The 20,142-nt window shown below is 37.9% G+C and overlaps 5 protein-coding genes across 5 annotated transcripts; 1 reads left to right on the forward strand and 4 right to left on the reverse strand.

The window, feature by feature from the left end:
* Positions 1-214: 214 nt before the first annotated feature.
* adipoqa (adiponectin, C1Q and collagen domain containing, a) lies at positions 215-2,928 on the forward strand. Its single transcript, XM_056249137.1, has 3 exons — positions 215-554; positions 632-867; positions 2,291-2,928. The coding sequence occupies exons 1-3, from the start codon at positions 547-549 to the stop codon at positions 2,839-2,841; spliced, it is 795 nt and encodes a 264-aa protein (XP_056105112.1). The 5' UTR covers positions 215-546; the 3' UTR covers positions 2,842-2,928.
* A 751-nt stretch (positions 2,929-3,679) lies between these two features.
* On the reverse strand, positions 3,680-7,583 carry and1 (actinodin1). The gene is made up of 4 exons (XM_056249419.1): positions 7,529-7,583; positions 6,671-6,715; positions 6,389-6,528; positions 3,680-5,808 (listed from the first exon to the last, which is right to left on the reverse strand). The coding sequence occupies exons 1-4, from the start codon at positions 7,581-7,583 to the stop codon at positions 4,339-4,341; spliced, it is 1,710 nt and encodes a 569-aa protein (XP_056105394.1). The 3' UTR covers positions 3,680-4,338.
* A 1,975-nt stretch (positions 7,584-9,558) lies between these two features.
* On the reverse strand, positions 9,559-11,820 carry cops9 (COP9 signalosome subunit 9). Its single transcript, XM_056249145.1, has 3 exons — positions 11,626-11,820; positions 11,175-11,247; positions 9,559-9,716 (listed from the first exon to the last, which is right to left on the reverse strand). The coding sequence occupies exons 1-3, from the start codon at positions 11,686-11,688 to the stop codon at positions 9,679-9,681; spliced, it is 174 nt and encodes a 57-aa protein (XP_056105120.1). The 5' UTR covers positions 11,689-11,820; the 3' UTR covers positions 9,559-9,678.
* Positions 11,821-12,501: 681 nt separating this feature from the next.
* Positions 12,502-13,819, reverse strand: otos (otospiralin). Its single transcript, XM_056249143.1, has 4 exons — positions 13,667-13,819; positions 13,477-13,543; positions 13,081-13,104; positions 12,502-12,793 (listed from the first exon to the last, which is right to left on the reverse strand). Exons 2-4 carry the CDS (start codon positions 13,535-13,537, stop codon positions 12,606-12,608), a joined length of 273 nt encoding a protein of 90 aa, XP_056105118.1. The 5' UTR covers positions 13,538-13,543; positions 13,667-13,819; the 3' UTR covers positions 12,502-12,605.
* A 295-nt stretch (positions 13,820-14,114) lies between these two features.
* apodb (apolipoprotein Db) lies at positions 14,115-18,360 on the reverse strand. Its single transcript, XM_056249139.1, has 5 exons — positions 18,289-18,360; positions 15,154-15,295; positions 14,824-14,945; positions 14,650-14,735; positions 14,115-14,549 (listed from the first exon to the last, which is right to left on the reverse strand). The coding sequence occupies exons 2-5, from the start codon at positions 15,271-15,273 to the stop codon at positions 14,314-14,316; spliced, it is 564 nt and encodes a 187-aa protein (XP_056105114.1). The 5' UTR covers positions 15,274-15,295; positions 18,289-18,360; the 3' UTR covers positions 14,115-14,313.
* Positions 18,361-20,142: the final 1,782 nt, after the last annotated feature.

Below are 20,142 nucleotides of genomic sequence, written 5' to 3' on the forward strand. Positions count from 1 at the left end.
CAGAAATCATTATAATATGCTTCCAATAATAAATTGTGTCTCATGTACACAGCTTTTCTATAAATAAGTAACGATACTTATATTAGCCACAAGGTGGCACCCAATGATTAGATACAGAAGTTCTCCCTTTTCTCAGCTGTATTGGTGAATTGTATGGCTAGATTCCAAACTAAATGGGTCTTACCAGTTTAACAGACAGTCATCTCCTCCATCTCCCTCCTGAAATAAGCAGACGCCTCATAATATTCAAAAAGCTTCAAAAGCAATCAGATAAGCTATAAGTTATCCATGCCAAGTGTGCATTAAACTGACTAGCAGGCAGCAGGAATTAATCAATCGACAACAATAAATATAGAAAACTCACACTGTCTTATCTGAATGTGATAGAGTGACCGCTTGTTTAATACCAACAGCTGCTTTGCATGTCCAGTCAGATATTTTTAGGGGTGACAAGCACAGAGGAGACTTGCACACAAGATTTTAAAAGGCAAAAGGACAACAGCTCAAGCTCACTCCACACAAAACACTGTAAAGGACACACTTTTGATGGCCAGGTAGGACAAGACATGCTTTTCTATTCCTGAAATTTATGTTTATGCTTTCTAAATGCTTTTTCATTGTAACACAACAGATTTGATCACATGGCTCTTGCGATGAAGAGTGCATGGATAGCTGTGCTTTTTGTGATAATGGCAGCCAGACTGGGCGTCTCTCAGGAGGAGAACACAGAGCTGGCTGAGAAGGACAGCAGGGAACCTTGTGCCCGCTGGATGAGGGGTGTTTCTGGAAGCCCAGGGTTCAATGGAATTCCCGGGCGGGATGGACGTGATGGGCATGAGGGGGACAAGGGAGATATCGGAGATCCAGGTGATTCATTAGCGGACTCCTAATAGTATTAAGTGTCCGTGAAAAGTACACTTAAACCACACTTTAATGTCTAATATCAAAATAGACACTAATTGGTTCCAATAGGCCTACAGTTCACAGAAAATCACACTATGAAAAACAGACAAATAAATTGGGTAAAAAAATAAATCAGGTTAAAACAAACATATAAAAGCATCCGTCAAAATACATACAGTAAATGTAAATGGGTACTTGAAAAAGAACTTACATTACAAAACGCAAATGTTCTTATTTTAGAACATTTGGGGGGGGGGGGGGGGGGGGGGGGGGGGGGGGGGGTAATTCCAACCCTAATCAAACACACCTGAACAAGCTAGTCAAGGTCTTCAGAGTTACTAGAATATTGTGAGTTCGTTCATGGTTTGAGCTAAACTCTGCAGGAAAGTGGCCCTCCAGGCTCCAGGGCTCCAGGAATCCACCATTTGGATACCCCAAAGAACCTTTCAGAACAGTTCTTAGAAGAACCTTTTTTTGTGGAATGAAAGGTTCCATGGATGTTAAAAGTTCTTCATGGAACCATCAATGCCACTAAATAACCTTTATCAACACAACAAATCACAGTGTCGACCATTTGCAAGGCATGTTCATGACCCGAAATGAGAAAGTCACAAAAGTTCAACAAAAACATCACAGGTTAACCAGTATTTCTGACAACTAAAAAATCGAAATTGACCCGCAACATAAACCTGAGAAACACACTAAAAATAATTTGTGAGTGAATATACCTTTGTGGACTCTTCTGTTAACAAGAGAAAATGTTTGTCTGCAAAAAAAAAACACCTTATGCAACGTTCACACTGTCAGATTTTGGGAATGACAACCGCATTTACTTACAGGTGTGCGAGTCTCAAATTGTCCCGTTCACTTCACACAGCAGCTTACAGTAGCGTCTCGAATATTGTCTGCATGAATGCGCAATGGGAGTCAAGCCCAAATTTTCTTAACAGTAGCCATATCGGCGGTGTTTATATCTGGGTGGAGAGTGGAGCACACGCATAGAACACAAAACTGACGGGAGCAGCTCCGGTGGACAACGGTGATCTAAAACCCTCATATCTCAGTCACTGTAGGTTACCGAAAACCACACAAAACTCGCAACACACGTTAGACATGCATTTGTGCTGTGCAGAGTGGCTCTGCTGTATGATGTGACAGACAGCTATAGTTGTCCAGACCGGTGTTCCGCTCACACAGTGCATGTTTTCCGAGAATGTGAGTTGTGAATCCTGAATATTTACAGGTGTGAGTTTGGTTAGTTCTCACTCCCGTAAATAACTGAACTGTGTGTGAACGTAACCGTATTAAGGATTCAAATACAGGACTGACAACCATATTCTACTGCTGTGTGAATGTGGCATAAGTCTCTTCAATTATCTTTGTCAAGGCTCCAAGGGACCAAATGGAGAGCCAGGTGAACCAGGGGACGAGGGATGTGCAGGCAAAAGAGGATTTCCTGGAAACCCAGGTCTGAAAGGAGAAAGTGGAGAGGGTTCCTTTCCCTACCACTCGGCTTTTAGCATGGGACTTACAGGTAAAATCAGCCCCGCTAGTGGAGCTCCAATCCGCTTTACAAAGACCTTCTACAATGAGCAGAACCACTACGATGACATCTCTGGAAAGTTTCGCTGTGCAATCCCTGGGATCTACTACTTCACATATCACCTTACTATCAACGGGAAGGAGACCAAGGTAGCGATGTTCCAAAATGGCCGGACTGTGGCCTTCACTCTTGACCAGTTCCACAACGGAAATCTAGATCAGGCGTCTGGAGGGATGATTTTAAATCTGTCTGCTGGAGATGAGGTTTGGCTTCAGTTGTATGATGACATATTTGATGCAGGGATTTATGCTGATGTCAACAATGACTCCACCTTCTCTGGCTTCCTTTTGACTCCTAAAATCTTAAGCAACCCATTTGACAACCGCAGACGATGACACCATCTGTATCCAAATGTTCACTTAATCTCATTGAACAGTTTAATGCAGCATGCAAAGATTATTTGCAGTGCGTTTTATATATATATATACTGTCATAAGCCCTGTCAATTTTAGATTTATAGGCCAGATCACAGGGAGTCTGCCTGCCCACCCACTAAACATCACATCTAGCCAACTGGCTTCCTTTCAATACAGCAGTGTAGTTTAGCACACATCATCATAGCAGATATTTTAATCAAAGTTCAAGGTCAGTATATGTCATCATACATGCTGAGCTATGACCTTATAATTATATTTTTGTTTAGAATGTGTGTTGGGGTGTAAAATACGTGCGATCTTGTTGTAGAACTCTTTAATCGCTGTTAGTATACCATTGTTTTTAATTAACCAAAATAGCTTCACAGCTGTTTTCTATTTATTAATGTTAATTAGGCGGTTTCTGTCACAACTTTAACTGTGTTCTAGAATTTGAAGAAACCTCTTCATTATGGAATGATTTAGCATCTCTCTAAACTCCCAAAGCAGTTAACTGAAAAATCCTGCAAATTATAAGACTGCTATTAAATATGGATTTGTATGCTAATTTAGTGCAGGCTATTTCATTATTTTTGAGTGTGTGCATGTCAATTTCCATTCAATTCAGTTGACATTTTTTTGTATAGCGCTTTTCACATTTCGCAATCGTTTCAAAGCAGCTTTACTGAAAATAAATGAAAAAGTGTCCATAATAAGTTTATTGCATTGCTCTGTGAATGACAATAGGAGTTGTGGCATTCTAGTTCACTTGTATGATAGGCCAATCAAAATTTAAAAAATTCTGCCAAAAGCCTTTAAAAAAAAGAATGTTATTTCATTTATTTGTATTAAATTGAAAAACTATTTGTTTGTTAAATTAGGTTGTTTGTCAGTAATAATCATACGTTTGCTAATAAAAAGAGCTCAAGATCTTTAAAGCTTTTATTTGAAACATTCAAAGAAAAACATCTTACAAATATGCAAACAAATCACAAAGCATCAATTTAAAAAAGAATACAAATAAGCAAGGGCCCAGAAGTTCATTAAATATTAATTTGAAGGGAGATTGTCTGGTGAATCTAACCAAAATGGGAGAGGTGATCATGATTACAGGATATTTAAGTACACTATTGATCTTTTATACACTTTGTTTGGCTTATTTTTCCCTCCACAAAGATATGAAGAGCTAGGAAGAGTGCTCCTCCATTAGAAAATAGAGCAGTCAATCTCCTAGAGAAGCTGCGACACACAACCAGGTTACATGGGCGTAAAGAATCAGTAAGAAACAAAACAAAAATCCCTATAAAAGTGCTGTCAAACTCCAGAGCTAGGAAATTTCAGCAGCTCTCGGAAATATTATGTGAACCAAGTGAAATCCTGTAAAACTTATGTGCACCTTAAGTGTGCATTTCAATGTTTATCTACAAAAAACACATTCTGTCCTGATCTACTATTTTTGGCATACATTGTCACAGGGATTTATTTATTTCTGTAGTCTCCATTGTAGGCACGGTGGTCATCCTGGCCAGGATACCGACCACCATATCCTCTCAGGACATCCTGAAAACTAGTCGCTCCTGGTTCCTGGGGGTCGTATCCTGCATATGGATCCTCTTGTCCACTCATGTAGGGCTCGTATTGCTGCTGGTCATAGCCTGGGGTCTCAGGGTAGGACTCTACTCGATGGTGGGGGACCTCCTCATGGGATTGCTCCTGAGCAGGATGCTCCTCTTGTGGTGATGGACTAGCGGGTTCGGCCGCCTCGTAGCGGCGCAAGCGGCAGTTTCTGTCGTACTCTGGGTCGCAGTCGGGATCAGGCTCGACCACCCCATTTCTGGATCCATCAGCATTCAGGTGAGGCTCGTAGGCTTCGGCCGGGTAGGACGTCTGTCTGTGCACAGCACGACGGGGCTCGTTTTGAGAACCCAGTGGGAAGCACTCTGCATCATACCCGATGAAACAGTCATATCCCTCTTTGGTCTTCCCGCGAGGTCCCAAAGGATGTTGAGTTTCCTCCGGTTGGTGCCTTGGAGGCTGGAACTGTGTAGGCAGGTGTCTTCGCAGGTCAGCCCCAGCAGATGCATCTCGGTACATGGCGTAAGGGTCATGGCGAGGGCTCGGAGGTACCCGCATGGCGCCGGCTTCGGAGGCGGGCTCGTCCTTCAGATCTTCAGAGGCCAAGCTTCCAAACCTTGTGGCTGTCAGAGGGTTGCAGTTATTATCATAGAGAGGGTTGCAGGATCTCTCCAAACCAGAAGGTGGGGCTTCGAGGTTCTGCGAGGATGCCAGAGCAGCAGCATAAGCACAGTATGGGTCAACCCGAGGGTCACAATGGGGATACCGCAGATACAGACTAGACGGCGCCTTCTGGGCCAGATGGGGTACGCAGTGAGGATCTGTCTTTGGGTCGCAGCCGAGATGGGCGTAGGATGGGGCCGGGGCAGTAGCGGGCTTGTATCCGTAAGCAGCACGGAGGTGGTACTGGAGACACTCAACATCTTCTGCATCACAGATGCGCAACAACTCAGCTCTCTTCTCAGCTGACAGGAAGGGTTGCACCAACGGAGAGTAGTAGTAGTAACTGGAACGTGAATCCTTCACCACAGGGGTGTGGAGATAAGCTGGGGCTTTCACTGGAGCAGGTGCAGGGGCTTTGACAGCAGCTGGGGCCGGAGCCAAGTAGGGGTAATATGAGTATCCCTTCGAGTGCATGCAATATGGGTCTCTGTAAGGGTCACAAGACTTGACTGGGGCAGGGGCAGGCGCTGGTGCCTCAGCCTTGGGCTTGGGTCTGCTGGTGTACGAGGCCACGCAGTTTGGGTCATCAGACTCGGCACAAGACTTGTAGATGTCGCCAAGGTGCTGCAGGTACAACTTGTAGGAACTGCGTGACTCAGCACGATTCTTGTTCTGCAAGTAAGCCAGATAAACGCGATCCAGCTCTGCAACCTGAAAGTTGACAACAAATGATCTTGATTTACTGCTTGGATTATACAACCAACATAAAATACATAAGTAGCCTTAATCATACCCTAACTTTTTATAGTTTTAAATTTCCAGTAAGTATTTTCACGTGATGGCCAATAACCGATAAATGGCCGATATTTTTTAAAAAATTACTCTTTTTTTTTTTTTTGATAAATTAAAAACAAATGATAAAATAAAAATAAAACACTAAAAACAAGTGAATATAGACATCCCAACCAAGAATTAAAAATGGTTATTCATTTTCAGATTTTCTAAAATTGACATTATTAAATGATTAATGATTTAATAATATAACTTTTAGTGAGCATCAGAAGATGGCAAAATGTGCAATCTAAATGTAAAACTGCACGACGACCATGCACGTTTAAAAACCATTGGTTGTTACTGATAAATTCAAAGATATCGGCCAATAACCGATATGCAAGGTACCGATTATATTGGGCATTCCTCAGATTAATCTATGCAAAAACTATGAACGGTTGTTGTAGGTCCTGCAGGTGTACTGTGTTTTCCTGTTTAGTTCACAATATGCTGTACTCACTCCCTCTTGGTTCCCATTGTCAGTGAAGTATTTGTACCAGCTCCAGAAGTCAGAGTGCTGCTTGTACCAACTGATGTTTCTCCTGTTGCGGATTAGCCTCTTTGGGCTTGCCTCAACGCCTGCCTTTTCATCGCTTCCATCTGGCAGAAACATTATGTGTTATTTAATTGTACATATCTAACATTCACACACAGATTATATACTGTAGCTATACAACAGATATATGGATTGAATTTGAGACTCAATAAAGACTGACAGAACAGGAGAACAAGCCATACTTACCGTCTCCTTTTAAACGCTGGGTCACAGGGCCAGCCAACAGAAGCTCTGATAAAGAAGAAGAGTAGAGAGAAAAAAATTAGGGGGTCCAAGTCTCAACCAGATGTTGCCTTTGTCAAAGACAGAGTAGGAAATGCTTACAGACAGTAAAGACCCAATGAGCTGAGGGCAGCAGGATGCAGTTTTACAAGTTGTGTGGGGGAAGGGAAGGTGGTAATATACAGGGGTTTGTAGGAAATTAATCTTCAAACAGCGCACATCAGCACTTTGATGCCTGGCAGGGGGCTGCAGTAACTGGGCTCATACAAGCAAAAGCTATAAAATCTACAAAGGGAAGGAGCCTATATACCTACAGGTGAACCTAATTATCCTAGCATCAGAAAATGTCTGAACTGACACCTTATCCAACGTTCTTCTCTGCTGGAATGGAGACGAGGGGATCGCGGATGTGTAGTGTTTACTATGAGGTGATCTCAGTGTCTTATTTGATGTAGGTAAAGGAAATGTTGCTCTTTCAGAGGATCAGCAAGTTTATTTTTATGAGCTTGTAAACTGCTGCCACATCTGGAAACCTGGTGCACTTAGAGTTTTGCTGACAACCGCTTATAATTTTATCAGTTGCAGAGGAAAAAGCAAAGGACTCAGAAACCCGACACCCCCTCGTTTGATAAGGACTTTTAGGGAAATGTCAGTCAGAAGATACAAGTCATAAAGCTTCTAACAGATCTGGTATTTTATCATAGAACTACTAAAAATAAGGATTCATACCTAACTTTATATATATATATATACATAAAAAAACTATCAGGAAAACCACAGAACAGATTTTATTAACATGAAAAAATAATTGAGAAATTTCACCTGGTAATAATAACGTTGCTAGCAGCAACACATGGAAGATGGAAGATCGAGCCATTCTTAACCTTCCTGATTCCTTTGAATAAACAACATTAATTAAAGCATTTATTTGCATTTTCATAAGCTTTCATATCCATACTTTAACATGATGAACCTCAATCAAGATGATTATGAGAGTTGTTATGAGAAAAAGCTTACTTTTGCTCCCTGACATTTTATGATCTACATTTAAAAATATTTGTCATTTGTCAATTTATCAAGTAGGAAAAGAAAACTTTTACATTTTACATATAGACAGAATTTGACAAAAAATTAACTCTGTATGGTCGATTACCAGCTCATTATTTGTTGTTACATGTAACAAACGCCTGTATACAAAGAAAATGAAGGTTTTTTTCCCGTGTGACATTGTGACATTTGCAATTTCAAGGTAAGTTCAACAAACATTGCATTTACACATTCAAGCTCTTTACACCATCTCATCATATTCCTGTCAATGTCAGTATTTTTGCTGACGCACCTTTCAAGATGAACAGAAACAAAACATTTGAAATATTTTCTTAAATCCATAATTATAAAAGGATTTTCTTATCTTTCTTAACTGTGCAAAAAAAGAATTTGGTGCATTCTGTTAGCATAGTAAAATTGGAGCACATCTGCATATCGTTAATGTGCAATTGCTTTATAATCAGACATATAATAATAATAATAATAATGATAATATGTTTATTTTATATAGCGCCTTTCAGAAAACTCAAGGTCGCTTTAATATAAGAGCCTGTGTCTTACCTGTGTTAGGATGTGGCGACGTGAACCACTGAAGAGACAGCCGACTGGGCCTGGAAGTTCAGCTCCACAGCTGACTGACTGGAAGAGGAAGGTGAGTCAATCCCCTTGTGTACTAGTCTCAACACACCCCTGTACACCGACTGTGCCACCGCTAGAACCTGGCCACAATTTAAACCCAACCTTGATCATTAAAAACAAAAAAGGTGCATCCCATGGGGCCAAGTACACGCTGCTTCCAACACTACCATTGGCTTTCTCTGGCCAAGCAAGTCAACCAATCAGATGTTGTAATTATAGACAAACACAGCAGGAGAGAAAAGAACATCAACTGTTTAACATTTAGAAGGTTCTATTCCTAAACTAGATGCTTTCAAAATTGAGAATGCAAAAAAAGCATATTTGGTAACTTTACATTAGCTTTCAGTTACTAAATAAGGGTTTTTTGCTTTATGAGAACCAATAACAAATCTAAATTTGTTTTTAAGTAGAATCGGGCCAATATGCTTGCGGTTTACATTTTGTCATTAGCAACTGGGAACATCCTATACATGTCTTAACATTGCTGAGTAAATGGAGGAGGACGCTCCCATTAAGGTTTTATCAAGCGACGATTCTTGTTATCTTCAGCTAACAGAACAAATCTCTATATACTGAATATTGTGTCACAGACGAAATGCACTGAACCGCCAAGTGCAGCAAACTTTGTAAAAACCCCTCATGGGGATTTTTTTTCATACGCACATCTGCCAAGCACCAGCTCAATCCATTATCCCACAATTAACTGCACAGAATGACATTAAAAGTGATCTTTCACAATTAAAACCCTGTTTGTGATGCAGATTAAGAGTTAAATGGATAGTTCACCCAAAAATTGAACATTTTGTCATCATTTACTCAACCTCACGACCAAATTTTTGGGTGAACTATCCCTTTAAAGTATCCCTTTTTTTAAAAAAAAATCATCTAACCTGAATAAAAACAGATTATCAAGCGAGATCGGATATATACAGGCAGAAAAATATTTTTGTCAATGTCAGCGCGTAAAACATCTGTGCTTTATGTTAACAGTGAATCGCACATGTAATTATGCACACTTACAGGTGTTCAGGAATGTGCAAAAACCTACAATCAGGGCTAGAAACAGATTTCAGCCTAGGGAAAAAAACGTTTATAATAATTCCAACTTTTGACTTGGAATGTCTGGGATTTTTAAAATGTGGAAACATCTGGCAAAGGGAAGACTCTGTATTGAACACAAGTTTATTAATGAACTGAAGAATTAACAAATGCTACATCACTCACTTAAATGCACAACAATGAACATTTTATACAATGGAGAACATCATCCTTATCCGTCCTCTTCATCACTGAATATCATCGTCATCAAATAGATCTTCAAAATCTGTGGAGAAAGAGAAGTGTAAAGGAGTAGCACAACACACACAAAAGTTTTTTTTCTCTCTATGAATACAGTACTTTTAATTTGGCAAATTAACCTGAATATGAAGAGCTTTTTGTTTTTTAATAAACATGTGTTTATCAAATAGTCTGCACAAATATCCATCTCTGACATGGTGTTCCTAAAATAAGGGTATGAGAGCTCTTATCGGGGTCTCTGGATTATTTTCCGTGAAGCTTTCAAAAATAATAGCTTCCCTGATAAAAACGCCCCTGACTGACACGTGTTCAGCTACTTCAAGCGCTGCAGAAGGATACAGGGGCCATAAGAGGGAAAACCTGCTGCGCTGGAGCCAGGGCAGCCCAATAAAAGCACTTTACATGGGCTCAGCTTCATACCTGCTTTACTCTTTAACTGCCTGCTTTTTAGGTCATCCTGTGCCAAGCTGAAACTACCTTTACTAACAGTATATAGAGGAGGCGGAAATGTATAAAGAAAATTGTAGAGTATGCATGCTAAAGCACTTTGCAGTATTATGTTGCCAAGCAAACAAAGAAAACAATTTAAATGAAGGAAAAAATGTTTGTTTTTTTAAAGATTTTGCACAGAAGCAAAACACAGTACATACACATACTAAACTTAACTAAAACTATTGAAAACATTTTTGTTAATTGAAATAAAGATGAAATAAAATATAAATATTAGTTGAATATATAACATATACACTCACACATGCATACAGTACATAAACACAAAGGCATATTATATGTGTGTGTGCATATATATATATGAGGGTTTTCTGTTAATTGACAAAGTTGCAATAAAATAAAATAAAATATGAATATTATTTGAAAAACAAACTACACGGAAATTAGAAATGTTGCCTTGGCAAAAAGCTTAAATAAGTTTAAGTTGAACCACTACAAGTATTAAACTGGAAAAAAAAATAGGAATATTTAAATCAATAAAAAAACTAACAAAATGACAAAAGCACATAACGAAATTGCTTAAAATTAACATGAAAACTAAAAATATAAAAACAAAAGCTAATTCAAAATGTCAACAAAACTATAATAAAACTAACATAACACGGATACACATCCCACCTGATTTAACTAGACAACCCATAAATATCATAAACACAAAAAAATGTGCCATACTAAATATCATATGGATTGGAGATATACAAATAAAATTGTAAGCTGACAAAACACCTGATTTCAATGTAGAATTTAAAAATAGTCATTTCCCGGCCTGGACAAGTAAATAAATATTGAACATTTGTAGATTTTGTACATAAAAACAAATCTTGCCCAGGAAATATAATTTCCATTAAAATAATTTATAGTAATTAAAAACCATTGGACATGTCAAATAAAGTAATCGATCAACGTATTGTATTGGATTGTATTGTATCGTATATCAGATAATTGAGTCATATATGGAGTTTGTGAGTCTCACCATTAAAAAAGTCTGAGTGTACAGCCTTCTCATTGGCGGCCAGATCCATCAGCAGTCCAGTGCTGCCCCCTGCCTGTCAACACACACACACACACACAGCATTACTACACACTGGCCGGACATTTACTCAATCATGTATTTTAAACGAACAAGGTCATACTTTTTAGAACAAATAATACACCACAAACATCTACAAAACATGTATTAAATAAATACCAATGAGATAACGTGTGCATCTGAGGAAATTGGACTTGTGTACTAACTGGAAGAAAGATTGGCTAGCAGCTACACATAATAGCTACGTTACGCTGTGGTGTATTCAGCTTTAAATGAAACGACACATAAATCTGTTCGATCACATATGCCGGTATGGTATTTCTTAGCGTATGTGAACTTAAAGATACACGTCTTTCACAGAATCTCGTACTGAGAACCATCTGTAAACACCAACCTCATCCAGGTCCACATACGGACCAGCTCCCTCGGGAAACATTTCATCAACTGCTGGCTTCATAACTTCAGCGCGAGAATTTAAAAAAATAAAACAGCGATGAATAAATGTTAAAATGATGTCTTTTTGATGTCTCGCTGTCAAAATCACCAAAACAAGCCGTTCGTTGTGTCCCTCTGTTTCCGGTGGTGTTTCGATTCGCGATGTCCGATTCGTGAATGAATTTTTCTTTTGAGTCGGATCTTTTTTAATAACCTGTTTCCAAAGTCGATTTGAATTCACACAAAACGTTTTCAATACATGTGCATTAATGCAAACTGTATTTCTAAATGACTGGAATAAATAAATAATACCTTAATTATGGCTACAAGTACACATGACAACAAACACTCTTACACTACCTAACTGTTACCTAATCGAAAATAAATAGCATTATAATAAAAAATCAACAGCCATATGAGGCTACATGTGGTTTTACATGACTCTCTAATCTAGACTAGAGCATGAAATATGCAAGTCGCTATCCACATGATGCCGTAAACCGCATCGAACTAGTTCTTTAAAACGAACAGTTCAAAGGAATCGATTCGTGGATTTTTCCAGGCTTCATATCACTAGTTGTGTTACATCAAAATGTAACCGGCTGGAAAACAGGTCCTGCTGGCTCGGTTGGAGAACTGGTCCCCACAGTTTATTGTAGTGTTTAAACAAAGGTATTGAAATAATTTCTGTGAATCGGGATGACACTTTTGTTTTATTTCTTACATTTCCTATATATGATATACATCACAATCATGAACTCTGAAGCTGTTAATGAAACATTACAATGAAACGGTGAATCATATGCCTTTTTATTAATAGTAATATGCCAAAAGATGCATCATTATAAGGCTATACGTGCTTTTAGTAATATTTCAATAACCATCTTTAGTTTCTAGTGACAGAAACTAAACTATGATTGATAAACAAATGACATCCACTTAGTGGTCATGTTGCTCTGCCACTTCATAACCCAGCGTATCTCCCAGATGCTGATGAGCGAAGAATGTTCTGGCCATTTCATTGATCTGCTCATAGGCCCCAATGCTGCGGAAGTATTCCACATAGTTCCAGAAATCTGAGGTGGAATATGACCAGTAGGGCACAGCCGGGGGCTTTTCATAGGGTACTATGTGAGAGAAAGAAAAATAGAGCTTGTGTATTTCTGCTGAATTCTTGCATTCCAGAATTCCTGATGATGTGTAACTGCAGAAGTAATGTCTAAATGTGCCTCTTTGTATCCTCAGACTGGCAAACACAACAATACACTTAATATGAACAGCATCAACATTTCATACAATCCAATTATGTGTTCAAACAAAAGCTTCATTGTGTATTTTTTAAATGCTACTATTAATACTGTAGGTTATATACAGGCTAAAGGTGTGTAAACAAAATGATAAATAGACTGTTTACCCCCTTCAGGAATGAATCTGGCACCTGTGGAAGGAGAAAGTTAGAGGAAGAGTGAATGAAATCCCTTACAAAGAGCTGATTCAGGCATAGAGAACTGAGGATCTCCTGAGGGATTCAAGAAATGTGTGCATTTCCTTCTCAAATATTATTCCTAACTATGTGCACACTTGTCCTGATGAACACAGCTCAGGTCTTTAGTGTTTTTAATATTAACATGATAATTCATTGGTTTCCTTTAAACATGTAATCCAGATTGTTTATTTGACAAATAGCAAGTGTATGTCTATTAAAATCTTTTTTAATTCTCATATTCTGAAAATCATGAAGTAGCTTTCAAAGCAAATATCTAGCCTACAATGTCCAGAGATAGTTATATGAGGAATATACACTACTTACTGCTGAGATTATTAGCAAGAAAACACAGCAAGAAAACCCAAAAAAGCACACTCCACTTCATCTTTCCCTGAAAAACAAAACCCACTTTTACTAATTACAATTATGGTTAAAATATAGCATTGAAAAACTACATTTTGCTATACTACATTCACACATCCTTCATAATTGTGTTGGAAATAAACAACATTACCTCCTTTGCTGCACTGATTGTACGAGGTCCGGCAGTTTCTGCGAGCTAAAAGATTTTGTGCTTCACAGGTTCTGCACGGACTTCACGCTGAGTTCAGGAAAGTTTTGTCCCCTCCCAAACTAGATCTACATCATTGAAACCACTCAAGACCATCTATGATATGCATTTCAAATCAAATAGGTTTGTTTATGCATATTCCATATAAACAACAACAACAAAAACATTAGATTCCAAGAACACAATTCCACTTTTAAACCATTAATATTCCAATAGAAATCTAAACACCAAGCATTCCAAAAGGCATAGAAAATACACTTTTGAGGACCAATGCACATATCAAATTGTGCAGAACAGACAGGACTTTAGTTTATTCACAAAATGAACACCTGTTTATTAAAATCATTATTCAGTAATGAGATGACAGAGAAATTCATAACCAGAAACTTCATTGGCAAAAGGTTATGCTTTTATTTATTTTTCAAGAGGTGCAAATATATGTATAGAGCAATATATTGCAAGCTGGGTTCAGCAGTTTTATGCAACAGGAGTAGTTTTATAATGATAATTTAAGCCGTTTTCACTCATAATAGAGATAGTGAGGGCACAAACTTTTCTGAACCAAAATTACATATTTCAGTTTTCACTGTTTAAAAGGGACCATCGCATCCTTGCTGATCTGTGGGTAACATTTTGCTCACGTCGATGTTGTCACGTGAGAAGATCTCTTTGGCGTGGTAAACGGCCTCTGCGGGCAGAATGCGTGAGCGTGAGAGGATCCAGGCATAATCCACATGAAACAGCCTGAGAACATCAGTGCACGAATAAACAAGAGAAATGCTGTTGTAGTCGGTGGACAGGACCCAGTATGGGGCGTAGGGTGTGACTGAAAAAGAATTTCACAGAAAGTGATTTTTATTTTCACACTTGAAAACAATAGAAAAGAGATTGTTATGTTCTAGATTTGAAAACATTGATGGACTTACAGTAGGAGAAACTGACTCCAAGCTTTGCTGGCTCCCTCTTGTCCTGAACGACTGCTGTGCCCTCTGCTTTTCTTATTTTTCCTTTGCTGTTTTATATAAACACATGGATAAATGATTGTGACGAAAACTCTATTTAGAAGTCAAAAGACTTGATTCGGTCTATAAATTACTCACTATGTCTGAACATTGAGAACTTCGATGGTGTTGTCAGGTCTTAGCGAGTAGTTTGCCTCAATGCACTTGCCTTTCTCAAAGGATGCTGGGAGCTTTTCGATCTCATACCACTTTCCAAGGTACTTGAAATGAAAGGAGCTCATATAAGTACAATGTTAAGAACACTCAAAAAGAAAAATTCTGTCATTATTTTTTTCACTCTCATGTCATTCCAAGCCAAACCAAAGAAGAGCATTTGTATTTGAAGTGGGGGGGGTGGGGGGGGTTTGGGGGGGGGGGGGGGGGGGGTGAACTATATATTTAAGATTCTATATATTTATATAGTCCTACCTTGCTTAGTTCAAAGTTTGGCTGTACCATTGGTGTTGGGCAGGGGCCCCAACGAAAAGTCTGAGCAGAAGCCAAGGGAAGCAGAAGAGGAATGAGCAACACAATCACGGCCTTCATCATGTCAAGAACTGCTATCTCAGCTGTGACGAGAAAGTTATGGAGTCATGAGCTCAATTGCATTAGTCATTTCATGTTGTGACAATGACAGTGTTAAAGGGATATTTGTATGATTTCTGCACAATGGCTTGTTGGAAAATACACAACGAACATGCTATTGTCTAATTACAATAAGGGCCGGTGTTCTGTGACCCACCGTAGTAGGCGCAGCCATAGGCCTAATCACAATTCCCAACCCTATCACTACATTAGCTATGTGTACCAGTGGGTCACAGATTTCGGTATAACACTGGTTAACAACACGCGTCGGGCGTTCTACTGCGACGGAGTGTAAAACAACTTGCATTTGGGGAAAAAGAAGGGGAAAAAACTCGCTTATCGTTGTTTCTCCTGGTGTCTCGCCCGTTCCCCGCGTTTTTAAATTGGCATTTCAAGTTAACAGAAATTCTTTTAAAGTCGCACCTGGAGATTTCGCTGCACTACGTCTCGCGTTTCTGAATCAATATATCACTATAAAGTGCCTTTGGTGTCCTCATCAGAATTGCTCAGTCATCATGAACATGATGCAAAATAATGAAATTCTGAGGTTTTATTATAAATGGCCAAACACTTACGCATATACAAGTACAATGATAAGTCTCTTGAAATGTGTTTTTCTGATTTTATTCCATTTTCTTTGATTAGATGTCTGTGATTTTATGTCCCACACGCTGATCAGCTAACTTCAGTGAGTGTAAAAAGTGGTTAAATTACATAAAATTAAAATCTTTTTTTAATGTTCTTATTGTCCTCTGCAAATTATTTAATAAAATAAGCCATTTTGATTGCTTATATTTTATTTTCATAATAATATTAAGCATTTTGCATGTGTCCCCGAAATTGCTGTCCACCCTGTCATTATGGGGTATAAACGCCCCTTTAAGAAATTAATGTACTCAGTGACATCCCCTCCCCCATTTGGTCTTTCTTTAGTGGAGCTTAAAACCTCTGCTGCACACACAGTAAGTATCTACACTTATATTTCCTAATTTTCATCATATTGTGTTTGTAGTTGCGTGTTGTCAAGCTTAACATGTCCACCCTGTCATTGTGAAATATTAATTAATATAAAAACTTTTCAGATATTCAAAATATACATTTTAAACAGTGCACAGTCAGCTTTCAACAGTGAATCACTTTGCTAACTGCTGTACACCATGTGCTCATTAAATGCTAACTTTAGCCAAAAAAATGTCACTGTCCACCCTGTCACCAAGCCTTCCATGACAGGGTGGACATGGTTCATGATAAGGAGGACATTTGCAGTTTTCGCCACATTTTGATTTTTTCCCCCCACATATTAGAACAGTTAAAAACACATATTATTAGAACAGTAGATTCTATACATGAGTGGACGTGGACTTTTTTTCCAATATCACTATCAGCAGGTGTTTTGATGATGACGATAATTTGATGATAGTTTACAAACCTTTGTTCCTATGTAATAAAAGATTGACATGGATTTCATTGACTGTTTTAAAAAAAAAATACAGCCCTAACAATGTAAATAAATAAGCCAAGCCTAGTTTAGCTGGACCAATTAAAGGGGAATTTGTAAGAGAACGTTTTGAATTATTTTGAAATATATATTTCTTTACCAGGAATGAGCCTAATAGCAAGGCGATATAGGGAATGTCGTGATGCTGACCCAGAAAGAAGAAGAAAGTACCTTGAGAAAGAGGGGGGAAAAGACAGAGAGACTGGAAAGAAGAAGGGTATTAATGAGCTAAGTGAGAGAGAGAGAAAAGGGCAAAAAGATAAAACAAAAAGGCAAGCCAGGGCCAGAGCCAGTGCTTTACAGTCAGAGACACCACCAAACTCTCCTAATATTCCTGAAGCTCCTGAAAATCAGCCTGAGCCAGGCCCCTCCAGGTTAGAACATTAGAGCATTTGTCCACCCTGTCATGCCAAGTTCCACCCTGTCAACTTGTTGTCCACCCTGTCATGTTCAACTTTTTTGAAAATAAACAAATTATTTTAACAAGTTAACAAAACCAGTGTGTGATTTCTTAATAAACAAATGAGGCCCAGTTAGTATTGTTTTAAAGTTTGACTGAATATCTTTGTTTTTAGATTTTATTTAGAAAAGAATGTGCAACTATCGCATATTATATTGGGCAATACATATTTAGGCAGTAACTTCATTATTATCAAAAGACTTTTACCATTAAGTTAAATGTTGTGTTGGGAAAGGGACACATTATCTTTCTGTAGATCTACATTTTATAATCACTATGCAATGAAAATGTATATATTCTACTTTGAATTTGTCCATGACAGGGTGGACATATTTTATGGTTTGCTCGTATATTGTCAGCTTGCAGCTAATTCATAAAAACTGCTGGAGCTTGACCAAATGCATTTCTAACAGCCTAAGGTCTCCTTAATACAACACATATAAAGTTAAATGGAAAATCTCTGATTTTTTTGTGGAAATTTTGAAGTCTCAAAGGCACTTTATGGTGATTTTGAACCTTCTCCGTGTGAACCTGAGAAATGTACGTTAGGCTAGCATGTGTGGAGATTTTAGACGCCTTTTGTTTTGAAGGGCATGTTTACTTTTCTAAAGCTGTCAAACCTGCTGGACCCGTTTGCAAAAACACAAATCAGTGGCGTACACGTGCAGTAATCTTATATAAAACTCTGTGGTTACGAAATTTTTTGAATAGCTATCACTTATTGATTAAATTACTGAGGAATATATGCCTACATTTTACTGTAATGCTTTTGTTAAACGGGCTAGATTAAATCATATAAATTCAGTTTGTTGAAAATCAATAGGCCTACTGTTTAATTTAGCTTTTTCTTTTTTCTTTTTTTTATGGCGGTAGCCCTAAAAAAATATTTACCAAACACAGGTTCACAATACACAGAACAATACAAGTATAGACAGAAAAAAATTAAATGTAAAGAATTATGATAAAATATTATTATACAGTAAAAAAAATAATCACAAAACAGGCATAATAACAATGCAAAGTAAATGGATACCTGTCTCAGAGGAAGATGTTGTTAAGCACAGAGCTGAAGGTGTTGAGTGTGCGCTGGAACACTAACGTGTGCTGATAAGAGAGGAGGAGGCGCTCATAACAGACTGAGATTGTGTTGTAACAAGAAGCAGCTGATTATGTAAATAGATATCATGGGTGTAGTACTGCAGAGACAAGGTGTACTCTTTGTGTCTCTTGATTTTGTCATTTTTACATAAACCTTTCCTATTCAAACAATGACAGAATGGTTTATAGGCTATACTAATGTGGATCAGGTGACCATAGTTAATTATTTATCAAGATTATTTCAGCAGTTTCAGTCCCTTATTCATTCATAAAACTGACAATCAAACTTTCCCAAGGGCTGTAGACATTAAATTATGTAATTCTTGAATCCTCACTGTAAAAAAAATCTGTAGAAATTACAGTATTACTGGCAGCTGGTTCCCAGTAACTTATGCCGCGTTCCAGGCAACCTGTAACCCGTGTTTTTCCAACCTTATACCCGTGAAAGTGCACTGGAACGGCAGTCAAACCCGTGACTTCCCACCCGTAAACTCGTACTAGATCGATGTACTCCCAGTTACGAGTTGAAAAAACACGGGTTACAGGTTGCCTGGAACGCAGCATTACTGTACTTTTAAATTGATGTTATTTACTGGCAACAGTTTGTTCAAAGTTAAATGAACATTAAACATTAACAAGTCTTTATCTTTACAGAATAAAACTAAAATAACAGCCTCATGCAAAGCATTCTGGGAACCAAAATCTGAAGGAAAAAAACAGAAAAAGGTTGATGAAGATTTCTGGTTCCCAGAATGCTTTGCATTAGATTGTTATTTTATAATTTTATTCTGTAAAGACAAAGACTTGTTAATGTTTAATGTTCATTTAACTTTGAACCAACTGTTGCCAGTAAATATACATCAATTTAAATCTACAGTAGCTATACTGCCAAACAGCTGCATAATTACAGCAATTTTTTTACAGTGCTCCACTGCTCGTGATGAACAAATGCAAGTGGCATAACCTGTTTGAACCATATGGTAGGCTGTAAAGTATTATTACAAAACAAATATTACTAATAATGTTATATAAGTTAGATAGAAAAAGTATATTATATCTTCACCTTTTTTGGTTCAATGTCACCGTGGTGATGTAAATGCCAGTGCTGGTTAATTGCTTGATCAAAATCAATAGCAAATTTACAAAAGGTCTTTTCACAAAACCTTGTGTTAAAATCTTAAATCCCCGGGTTAACATGTTATCTGGTGAAGAACATTTTTCATTCACAAAATCTTTCCATTCTACAAAAGGTTCTTTATTGTGGTTCTTTAGATTATTAAAATGTTCATCACACAGAAAAGGGGGTTCTTTGGAGAACCCAAAATGGTTCTTCTAATACACTGCTGTGAAACCCCCTTTTCGGAACCTTTATTTTTTAAAGTATTTTTTTTTTTAACTAAAATCTGTTGAAAGGGTCCAGTAGGAAATAAAGACCATTCCTCATCGACCATCAACATTTATGAAGGTTTACCTGAAATAATACATGAATAATTAACTTAACAATTTTGAAATCTAATATTCCGACAGACTGATGAGCAAGGACGATTAGATACCGAAATGAATGCAATTACCTGTAAAATTAGGCTTGTAAGCCCAGTATAATGGAGCAAAAAGAGAAAAGCTTTTTGTCTTGGAATTGTAATTAAATAAAAGTATGCCGTTTCAAAAGAACTTGAGTAAAAATTGAAGTAGGCTACAATTAATTATTTGCTTTTCTCCTTGAATGCACCAGTGGTCCATTCATGTGCCTGCTGTGTCTCTTTGGCTCCATCTAACG

Source organism: Rhinichthys klamathensis, unplaced genomic scaffold, assembly GCF_029890125.1.
Source record: "Rhinichthys klamathensis goyatoka isolate OS25496 unplaced genomic scaffold, OSU_Roscu_1.1 h1tg000059l_1, whole genome shotgun sequence".
Lineage (NCBI taxonomy): Eukaryota > Metazoa > Chordata > Actinopteri > Cypriniformes > Leuciscidae > Rhinichthys > Rhinichthys klamathensis.

Excerpts from the sequence above, each read along its gene's own strand:
- adipoqa (XM_056249137.1), top strand. Across the intron at positions 868-2,290 it reads GGGAGATATCGGAGATCCAG|GCTCCAAGGGACCAAATGGA; the intron begins GTGATTCATTAG and ends ATCTTTGTCAAG.
- and1 (XM_056249419.1), bottom strand. The coding sequence starts at position 7,583 with ATGGCTCGATCTTCCATCTTCCATGTGTTGCTGCTAGCAACGTTATTA. Across the intron at positions 6,716-7,528 it reads AGCAACGTTATTATTACCAG|AGCTTCTGTTGGCTGGCCCT; the intron begins GTGAAATTTCTC and ends CTTCTTTATCAG. Across the intron at positions 5,809-6,388 it reads ACAATGGGAACCAAGAGGGA|GTTGCAGAGCTGGATCGCGT; the intron begins GTGAGTACAGCA and ends GTCAACTTTCAG.
- cops9 (XM_056249145.1), bottom strand. The coding sequence starts at position 11,688 with ATGAAGCCAGCAGTTGATGAAATGTTTCCCGAGGGAGCTGGTCCGTAT. Across the intron at positions 11,248-11,625 it reads CGTATGTGGACCTGGATGAG|GCAGGGGGCAGCACTGGACT; the intron begins GTTGGTGTTTAC and ends GTGTGTTGACAG. Across the intron at positions 9,717-11,174 it reads ACACTCAGACTTTTTTAATG|ATTTTGAAGATCTATTTGAT; the intron begins GTGAGACTCACA and ends CTTTCTCCACAG.
- otos (XM_056249143.1), bottom strand. The coding sequence starts at position 13,537 with ATGAAGTGGAGTGTGCTTTTTTGGGTTTTCTTGCTGTGTTTTCTTGCT. Across the intron at positions 13,105-13,476 it reads TCTTGCTAATAATCTCAGCA|GTGCCAGATTCATTCCTGAA; the intron begins GTAAGTAGTGTA and ends CTCCTTCCACAG. Across the intron at positions 12,794-13,080 it reads CAGATTCATTCCTGAAGGGG|TACCCTATGAAAAGCCCCCG; the intron begins GTAAACAGTCTA and ends TCTCTCACATAG.
- apodb (XM_056249139.1), bottom strand. The coding sequence starts at position 15,273 with ATGATGAAGGCCGTGATTGTGTTGCTCATTCCTCTTCTGCTTCCCTTG. Across the intron at positions 14,736-14,823 it reads GTTCTCAATGTTCAGACATA|CAAAGGAAAAATAAGAAAAG; the intron begins GTGAGTAATTTA and ends TATATAAAACAG. Across the intron at positions 14,550-14,649 it reads TGGAGTCAGTTTCTCCTACT|TCACACCCTACGCCCCATAC; the intron begins GTAAGTCCATCA and ends ATTCTTTTTCAG.